The sequence below is a fragment of the Bison bison genome, unplaced genomic scaffold (assembly GCF_000754665.1).
Source record: "Bison bison bison isolate TAMUID 2011002044 unplaced genomic scaffold, Bison_UMD1.0 scf7180017864302, whole genome shotgun sequence".
In the NCBI taxonomy this organism is placed as follows: Eukaryota; Metazoa; Chordata; class Mammalia; order Artiodactyla; family Bovidae; genus Bison; species Bison bison.
The window spans coordinates 1853086-1863017 of NW_011494874.1; the positions used below are offsets into that span (position 1 = coordinate 1853086).

General features: G+C 55.8%; 1 protein-coding gene across 12 annotated transcripts in view; it reads right to left on the reverse strand.

Moving 5' to 3' along the window:
* Window positions 1-9932, reverse strand: part of PPP2R5C (protein phosphatase 2, regulatory subunit B', gamma) — a 98639-nt gene that overhangs the window by 8621 nt on the left and 80086 nt on the right. For 9 of the 12 annotated variants that reach the window (XM_010851344.1, XM_010851343.1, XM_010851348.1 and 6 more), the window contains exons 10-13: window positions 9314-9441; window positions 6649-6750; window positions 5027-5099; window positions 51-167 (exon numbers count right to left, since the gene is read on the reverse strand). In XM_010851344.1, the coding sequence (XP_010849646.1) occupies window positions 51-167; window positions 5027-5099; window positions 6649-6750; window positions 9314-9441 (420 nt within the window). Of the gene's footprint in view, window positions 1-12; window positions 168-5026; window positions 5100-6648; window positions 6751-9313; window positions 9442-9932 lie in introns of all 12 variants that reach the window. The other 3 variants (XM_010851355.1, XM_010851354.1, XM_010851345.1) reach the window with 2 other exon arrangements.

A 9932-nucleotide genomic window follows, 5' to 3' on the forward strand; every position in this document is an offset into this window, starting at 1 on the left:
ATAAGCAAGTCTCTAAGGGGCGCGGCCAGCTGAGCTCTGCGCGCTTTTACCTGGCGAGCCTCTTCGTTCACTGTCTTTCTCAGCATCTGCACATCTTCAAATAAAGGCCCATCTGTCTCCATTGCCACCGGGATGCTGATGGTGCTCGCTTGACTATACACTGCGTACTGCAATGCAAAGCGCGGAGTCATTCTCGGCCAGCACTCAGGGGGGCGGCTCCAGGGCTCCTCCTCTAGACGCCGCCCTCCCCCGGGGCCCCTCCTCAAGGAAGCCTGTGTGCAGGAGGAGCCTGAGCCTGGCCTACACCTGCCCACCTGCGGGCGGGGACAGCAGAGCAGCCGCCTCACTTCCAGGCTCTCCCAGCCCTGGGCCACAGGACACCACCCTGGAGCCTTGGCCTCCTGACGCCCTGGGCCTGCTCATGGGGCCCGCTTCTTACAGAAGCCTGTGCCTCCAGCCCCAACCGCTGCCCCCAAGCTGCGGGCCTCATCGTGCCTTCCCTGTGTCCACGTCGCCCTGACTCATGTCCCTGTTTGCTCTGCATCCTCCAGACTCGCCCCAACCCCAGCACGGATCACACCCGCCCTTTGACGCACAGCCTCTCTGTTTGCCTCCTGGACGATGTGGTCTCGATCGATCCCCCAGCTCACACCTCACCCTGCCAGGCGGGGCCGGCCCTGCCAGTGGGGTCCCATCGGGGCACCCGGGGATGCCACTCTCCCCGGGCTCCAGGCCAAGTCAGGCTCTGGTGTGAAGTGTGGTGAAGTGAAGTCTGCTCAGTCGTGTCCGACTCTTTGCGACCCCATGGACTGCAGCCTACCAGGCTCCTCCGTCCAGGAGATTCCCCAGGCAAGAACAGTGGAGTGGGGTGCCATTTCCTTCTCCAGGGGATCTTCCTGAACCAGAGATCAAACCTGGGTCTCCCGCATTGCAGGCAGACGCTTTAACCTCTGAGCCACCAGGGAAGCTCTGGTGTGAGCAGGACGGTTTCTGACTTTGCTTCTGAGAGTGCGACTAGGGGTGGGGTGGGGGATGAGCTTGCTTCACAGGTGCTGGAGAGGCCTGACTGTCCTTAGCGCTCAGCATCCACTCGTGTGTCTGCTGCGAGCTGGGTGCTACTCCAAGTACAAGCTATAACGTGAGTGCTAAAAGCCCCTGACTGAAGGATTGCTGCGGTCCTTACGCTAACCCACCGAGGCTCCGGGCCAGTGCGGGGGGGTCGGGGTCCCGAGCTGAAGCTCTGCCCTCCCTGCCCGGCACTGTGCCCTCCTGTCTGGGCGGAAGGCTCTCCGGTCCACAGCGAGCCCCTCCCTCCCACCGGGCAAGCACCCAGGAGAACCGCTCAGCTCTCGGGGGGCCCCTTCTCCTCCTGATCCCTCAGGCCTGGGTCTCGCCTCTCTGACGGGACGCTGGGCACCAGGCTGTGGGTGACCTTGTGACCATGCGCTGACCACCGTCGGCCCTGAAGCCGCCCCCTCCCGGGCCTGGGGCGCCAGCCAGCCCAGGTCCTCTCTCCTCTGCCACAGCTTGGATGACACAACTGTCCCCCCTCACAGCCCCCGAGGGTCTTGCAGACTCCCGCCCTCAGCCCCCTTGCAGGAGCCACATCTTTGAGTCCGATTCTTCCACTGAAGGTGTCTAGGCCCTTCAGCGCCCCCACCCGCCCTGGCCAGCAGCAGCGTCTCCACAGGCGCCCCAGAGCACCCCAATGAGCTTTCTGAACACAGGTGAGCCGGGACGACGCCCGCACAGCGGAGGGGATCAAACCCACGGGTCCTGCTCCCTCTCCAGCTTCGGCCCCGACTCTGACCACACCTACTCCTGCCCCGTGACGACACTCCATCCACGAGCAGCTCGGTCTCCTTAGTGGCCCCATTCTGTCCTGACCCCCGGCCCCTGAAGCACCTCCCAGCTTAGTTGAGATGTGTTGGCTCCATCTGCAGGCAGCCCAACGCTCTTAAGTCCTGGTGGCGTGGGGACACCCAGCCACCCTATCCCCAGCCCTCCTTTACGCGTCCCTCTCTAAAGGCACGACCAGACTCTCGCCAGCATCATCCCCCATGTTTGTATCATCTGACAGTCTGGGTTCTCTCTGTTCCCACCTGGCTCCCATCCTTGACACCCGGGCCCTGTCTCATTCTCATCTGTGTATCCTAGGACATGCAGTTAGCACCATCAGCTGAGAGAGGAGGGGGCCTGCTTGGCACAGGGAGCTGGGGGCCTCACGTGACTTGTCCCAGCAGGACTCAGGCTGGGCAGGGCAGATAGGGCGGTGCCCAGGAGGTGGTGCGTGGGGTTTGAACCAGTATTTCAGCTTTTGGCCATGCCAGGAGAAAATCAGTGCTCCACACAGAACCCATGGATGAACGGCTGTGCCGAGAGCAGCGGGGGGGACTCTGAGCCCCTGGGGGGCTTGGGGCAAAGAGAAGTTCGCACAAGGATGCTAGGTGATGTCTGCAGGAAGTCAGTGTCACCAGCAGGCTCGGGGCGGGGAGGGGCGTGGGCAGAGGAGTCTCACCAGGAATAAAAACCTTCCCCCACCTGCTGAGGCTGATGTTTTCAACAGGTGGGAGAGGGAACGCACATGCCCAGAGGCTCGTCTCGCACAGGAGAGGCAGGCAGCCAGGCTCTGTGCCCCGGGCCTGCCACGCATTGTCCTCTCGCTGCTAACGGACAGAACGCTGAGCCACAGCCGCATCTGAAAATCACAGAGGTGCGCCTGGACTGCGTGTCACGAGATGCCCGCAGAAGGGAGATGAGCATTAAACCGCTGTGTGGCTTCTTGGTGGATTGAGAAAAACACATTCACGTTAGAAACCTTCCGTATTTCACGACTTTACTAAACTGAATTACGTCTGACGTTAAAAACACCCCAACGCAAGCCACCACAACTGCTAAGACAACCCGAATCCTGAAGGACCACCGCTTTCTGAATCCAGCGGCCTACGCGGGGACCTGCGGCCACGTCTCAGGGCGGATGAGACCCGGCTTGGGCAAATCCAAGGCTCAGCACCAGGCAGACTGCTAGAGTCCCCCCCGCGAACAGAGGGAGGGGCTGGGGGCTGCCTTAAATGAGGAAACTGGTGAACCACTTCTCAGATGGCAGGTTCGAGATGGAGCGTGAGGCTGCAACCACCCAACTACCTACTTCCGTTACAGAGATAGAAAGCAAACTCTATTACCCACAAAATTATTTACCGTTTTTGGTTGTCATAAATGGCAAGCAGGGATTAGAATTTAGAAACGATTTTCTCTCTCTCTCGAGAATGAACAGTGAGCACCAAGGCCCTGATTTCCAGCTCTGAGACACTAGCCCATGAAGTATTTTCCGACAGGGAGCGGTGGACTGCAGCGTGTGGATGGGACGGGCCGGGGTGGAGGTGGTTCTCAGGCACAGATGAGGGACGGGGCGGTGCTCAGCCCGGGGCTCCGCAGCACAAACGAGGCGGACCCCAGCAGAGCCCACCCCGCGAGACGCCGGGAGACAGAGCAGCCGAAGGAGGGAAAACGCGATGGATGAACATTCAGGAAAGGTTCAGAAATGGTAATGAGGACGATACATATATATATGTTAGCGGGATCTCCCATGGGGTTTTATTCCTGTTTTCCAGGTAAAACAAATAAAATCAGACCCTCTGATTTGTACACATTTCACCTGTTTTCCAAGGGCGTGCGTGACGGGGGCCCTGACGACCTTGACTGGGACCCTCCGCCCCGTCTGACCTCGGCACGTGAGCTGTCAGAACAGAGCAAGGCAGCCGGGTGCCTCATGAGGCCCGGCCTGTCCACCAACACACCCCAGATGCAGGGCTTTACGACAAACGTCAGCCGTATTTTAACCTCACGTTCAGCACAGATTCTGTTCTTAAAAGTATACGCCTATAGCCACCCTCCTCAATAACTACCGCACTGTTTCACAGTAATCTTGAAACAGTACTTCTGCATAACAGCGTGGCATACAGACAGGAATAACAAATCAGCATGTTGTTACGAAGGTGAAGGACATATTTTCAACTTTGATTCACGTGTCACTTTTTATTAATCGAGAACCCACCGAACACCTGAGATCACGATGACCTGTGCACACTTCTCACCAAAGGCAATAAATAGGCTGTGTGTCATCTGCTTCACCTCATAGAACCTTTCAGGACCTTAGTGGGTAGCTGGAGCAGTTATCCTCAGAAAACAAAAGTCTTTCCTTTTCTGGGGAGCTGAGCACAGCCCTGAGAATTCTCAGGGGCGGCAGAGACTCACAGAAAGGGCCTTCAGGGACGGTCAGATGGACACTCAGCACCGGGAAGAACGCCTGCCGGGACCTGCTCCAATCCCCCGACCAGAGGACACGACCCCAGCAGCCCCAGCTCCGGCCCCCGACCCCGGCCGTCTGGGGGGGTGTCAGCTGGCTCACCTCTACAGGGGACACTGCTTCAGAAGACACTTCTTCCAGATGACACGCCCATTGGGCCCACTGGCCAGGGCGCGCCGGGACGGGAGAAAAGGGTTAGTTGCTAAGATGACAGAAGCCAGTCCACTGTTAGTGAGAAAGGCTCAGGCCTGTAGAAACCTCATTTTAGGAAACAGGTCACTGACTTCATACTTCACCTATTTCAAATCCAGTTTTTATTTTTTTTCCCTGTAGAATTAATTTGATGTTAAAAAGAACAGAAAGTACTGTTTCAACTTCAGCATCTATGACATCGGAGAGAGAAAAGCAAGCTGTGATCTGGGCCCAGAACAGAGGCTGTATCCTGGCTTTCTTTTTACCACAGTATATTCGAAAGGCCTGTATCTTATTTAAAAAGCATAATAATAATAATAAATAAAAACGCCAATCCTGTGGTAAAAACTTGGTGGGGCAAAATAAGTACTTATACGAAAGTTGAAAAGTATTTTTATTGCAGACAGTTTCATACACAACGTTAGTGAAGTGGATCTGTCTCCCTCCCACGATGAAGCCACACTCCTATCTCACAAAAATACTCAAGTCACACCCTAGACGTTTTCACGTCACTCTCTTTTTTAGTACCTGGGGGTTTGCTTTGGCTAGGTTTTCTATTTTAACCCACGCTTCTTCTCGTTCTTTCATTTTTAGCTTCTCTCTGAAAAATAGTAAAAGGTGGTTGGCGTTAGAGAAACAGATCAAATTCAAGAGAGCGTTAAGTGGAGGGGGGGCCATGGCCGGCAACACGACCCCTCACTTCCCCTTTGTCACCGTCTGGTCTTATCTCACGTACATCACAGTGGTGACCATGAGGCATGCAATGGGGGAGAAAAACAAAACTGGGCTTAGAGGAGAAAGAGCTAAAATTACAAACACACCAAAATCTTAACACGTCTAAGAATTTCAGCTCTTAAGAACGTCTGTGCCAGCACCTCCACGCCTCCTTCCTCCCCTGGCTCTGTTGCGCTGTCACAGGATGCTCACGGCTTCGAGGAGAAGTCTCTACACCCGTGAAGAGTGAGACCGCACCCCAGTGTGGAGGAGCCAAGTGAGGACGTCCTCACAGAGGCACAGCATGCAGGTCTGCACCCGCGAGGCACAGGACCTTCAGGAAATTACTCATCACGGGACCGACCCTCTAAATCTAGAAACCGTGCGGCCTGATGAGTCAGGTCCCTTTTAGGGATGCGATGTCCCATGGACATTGATGCACCATCAGACAGGCCCCGGGGGTCACGCACTTCAGCCCTGGACACACGTCCACCCGAGGCAGGAGGGAGCCGGGCAGCCCGAGGCCTGAGGACACCACGGCCAGCTCCCCGCGCCCTCCTCCTGCTGCTCCCTTTGTCACCGCCTCTCACACACTCGTTGATGTTTTGCTATCTTTCTCTTTCCGCACCGCCCAGGGCAGAAACTCCAGAAGGGCAAGGGTTTTTGTTTGTCTTATTCACAGCAGGGCCTGGCATACAGGTAGACACACACTGAGGAACGAACATGGCACTGTGTGATTCTAATAATGGATAGAGCACGCTGTTCCCAGCACCGCTTGGGGACGGCCTCATTGAGCGTGTCCCTGTGCAGGTGTGGGCTCTGGCGTCCTCAGGGCACGAGAGCAGGGCCCTGATTTTGTGAGGGACTCAGGCACCAGACTCTAGAGAGAATGCACGAATTTATGGAGATCAACAAGTCAGAACAATAAAGCTACGCTGGATGAAGTTCCGGCTTTCTTACACAAAACTTACAGGATAGAATCTAAACTCCTGCCTGATGACCATGAAAAATTACTACACATTCCTGTTTTTAAGTGTCCCCTGAGAAATGCAAAGATTTTGAAAGTTAAATTCTTGATTATTACATGTACTTTTTGCAAAGATGACTGAACTGGTAGAATAAGGGAGGGAATAGCTAAGGTCTGTTTTTTGTGGAGGGGCGGGCTGTGAGGCTTGTGGGATCTCACTTCCCCGAGACTGAACCTGGGCCCTCGGGAATGGAAGCGTTCAGTCCTAGCTACCACGGAGGCGCCAGAGAATAGCTAACTTAGAAAATACGTTTTCATCACAAAGATTTAATTTGCTTTCCAGTACAACAGGGCAGACTTTGCTTTGAAGTGAAGAATAACTTTTTAGGACAAACTAGTGGCAGACGTTTATTCAGGATCAAGGGGAAAAAAATCCTTGAAAGAGTAACTGTTGAAAAGAGCAACTTACTTCAGTTTCTCTGCTTTAAACTGCTGGGTGCAGTCATCAAACAGTTTTTGGTTCATCTCCATGAAGAGCTTCAGTGCGTTGTATATCAAGCCATGTATTGTCCTGCAACGAGAGCTTCGTGTTCAAACTCAGGATGCTTCATCTTATTCATCTTTTTGGATCCCTCTCCCTCCCCTCCCCCACCACACACTCCTTCCTCTCCCAGCCTGGCAGCGTATTTCAATAGTCCCACAAGTCTCCTAAGCTTCAGAGTTAAAAGCCTGTGACTTTTTGACTCCTTGCTGGTTTTCTCAGAGGCAGCCCTGCTTCACCACGCCTCTCCTCTCAGCGCCTGGGCCTTCTGGCTCACCGACCTTGCTAATGGCAGCCAAAAGCCGCATCATTACTTGGAAGTCGAATAAAAAACGCTGAACCTTGAACAGGTACAGTTAAGGCAAGGTTAGTCATACAGAGAATAATGGAACCGTTTTACTTCCTGTAGACGTCAGCTTCCTTTCAATCTTACTAAGGACAAAAAACTAATGTTGACACTGCCAGAGCACAGCTTAGGAGAGTGCTAAACGAAACTGCTACCGATCAGCTTAATCCAGCTCAGCTCTCAGGCGCTGACACCAGGAGGGGGAGGGCCCCGCTGTCCCCCTCCCGGCAGGGCCTCAGGAGGACTCCGGTCTCACCTGTCATCAGCTGCAGCCACGTGAGGGACCCCCCCACCCCCACCCCGTGATTCGGGCAGAGGACTGCCCCTCGGAGCCTGGTCAACCCACAGAATTGGGAGCAACATCCAAAAACTCGACTCGCAAGTCTTAACTGGTATTTAATTCACTATAATAAAACCAGACCCTGTTTAGCAAACATCTAACAGGACACGCCTGTCTTTGCAGGGGGCAGGGACATAAGCCGTCACTGCCGGCCTTTGCAGCGCTCTGCACCACATGCAGGAGCTGGGGCTTAGCTCGAGGGCTTGGTTAGCACCTGCTGAGCTCAACAGAAGACGAACGTCACGCAGCAAAGCTTGTTGAAAGCGACACGTGAACACTGACCGCCAGGCCACTATTCCCACTGCCACGGCTGCATCTCTCCTACCCCGGCCGTCGGAACCACTGCCAGACCTGCGGCTGAGGGGCTGCTGCAGAAGCGCACTGAGTGCAGACAGGCGCCAGGAGCTTTACACCGACACACACTCACTCCGTCCTAACCAACCCCCGCAGCAGGGTGGCGGGCACCACAGGGCAACACGCTGCATGTGGCCTGACGTTATCTTGGTCGACCGATCACCTCTGAACAGTGGGTGCTAACATTTACTCCTTTTTTTTTCTTTGGTTGAGCCAAGTGGCTTGTGGGACTTTAGATCCTGGACTTGGGGGACCCTTGGCAGTAACAGTGAGGAATCCTAACCACTGGACTGCCAGGGAAGTCCCAGTGCCAAGATCTTCTCTACTTTTCAGATGAGGAGGCTGTGGCTGAGAGACCCAGTGGGCAGCAGGGCAAGTCTGTGAGCCAGAACAGCAGAAGGGGTGACGGCAGACCCCGCGGACAGAGCGGCCCACCAGCTCCCGGCGGCGGGCCGGGCCGCGTCCCACCCCGCCGTCCCCCCACAAACAGGAGGGCGGGACTGGATATCAGAGCTCTGTCCCTCCTGCTTTAAATTTGGATTCACTGATTATAACACAGAAAGGGCAGAACGTGGACGAAGCGGAAGCCTGACTCCTTATTTATGAGCACGACGAGGGTACCAGGGCAGCCCGGAGGGTAGCGTGGTTTGCAGTCTTAGCAGATGACCGCTGCGAGCGTCAGTCTGCTCACCTGTGTCAAGTGAGAGGAGGGGGCAGAGCAGCACAGACAGCCAGGTGTCAGAGACTCCGAGGTAGCGTTTAGGTTACTCGCCCCTTCTCTCTGGCTGCCTGGGCAGCGGGCACAGAGGGGCTCACTAGGGCGAGTGTCAGTAGGGCTCCGGGGGCCCCCATGGGAGGGGTGGCCTCTGTGCTCCAGCGGGGACTGAGCCCAAGGCTGTGATGACCTTCAACTCCTCTGGAGGGAACTTCAGAGGAGGCCTGGAAGATGCACCTCCTGACCCGCCCAGGGACAAGATGGGGCTGGGCAGGGAGGTACTGTGTCCTCCTACGTGGGCCCGACTTGGGCACAGGATGTCAACGAAAGGGCGAGATGCAGTCCACGCTTCTGCTTGGTCACAGCCCACGGAGAAATCGGCATCTAATTTTTTTAACTGATACTGAGACTTGGATTCAATAGTAATTGGTTTCAAGTATCAGCAAAATACTGTACACAAAACTTAAAAATGGCCAGCGCAGGGCTTGCTTGGTGGTCCTGTAGTTGAGAATCCGCTGGCCTATGCAGGGCACGTGGGGCACGTGTGATCCCGGGTCCGGGAAGACCCTACATGCGGTGGAGCAACCAAGCCCGTGTGCCACGACTCCTGAGCCCGCACATCTAGAGCCCGTGCTCCGCAACAAGAGAGACGCTGCAGTGAGAAGCCCATGCACGCACCTAGGGAGGAGCCCCTGCTCGCCCCAACGAGAGAAAAGCCTGTACGCAGCAACAAAGATCCAGTGCAGTCAAAAAATAAAAGCTACTTGAACTAAAAAAAAAAACAAACAAACAGGTTAATTAGAAAGGGGTAAAAGAAAGGCGGGCGGCGGGCGCTCACTTGTTCCAGTGGGTCTTGGAGTTGCGGTACAGGGACGGGAACATGATGGGCAGGATCTTGGCCGCGTTGTCGCTGATCAGGCTCATGATGTACTCGTTGTTCCAGTAGTACAGCGCCCGCTCCGCCACCTGCAAGGCAGAAGGGCGCGGCGCTCATCGGCGGTACGCACACAGGTGGGAGAACGACTCTACTGGACGGGAAGGGTAGTATCGCTTCTGCAAATGAGAGTGCTCTAGACTGTAACCCTGAGGCGCCTTCAGCAAAGAGGCGGATGACTCCATGTCCCTCAAGATCACGGTCACTCAGCCTTCCATGAGTTGGATCAACACTGCTGTGGGACACGGGCCAGGTGCTGAGGCCACAAATCACATGAGGTCGCCCTCCTTAACCATCAGCTGCCCAGCACCCTCTACGGGCGTCTCCCCCTGGGGAGGGCGTCTCCCCCTGGGGAGGCACCGTCCGGCCCTGAGGATCCTGCAGGGAGGCCTGCAGGCAGAAGCCGTCGCCGTCGGGGAGCTCGCACTCTGTGGGGTGAACCCGTGACGCCGAGTGGTCTGATGTGTTAGCGCTACAGTGCGTGGTGAACGGCAGCAGGGGAGGCAGGGGGGCCCGGGGCGGG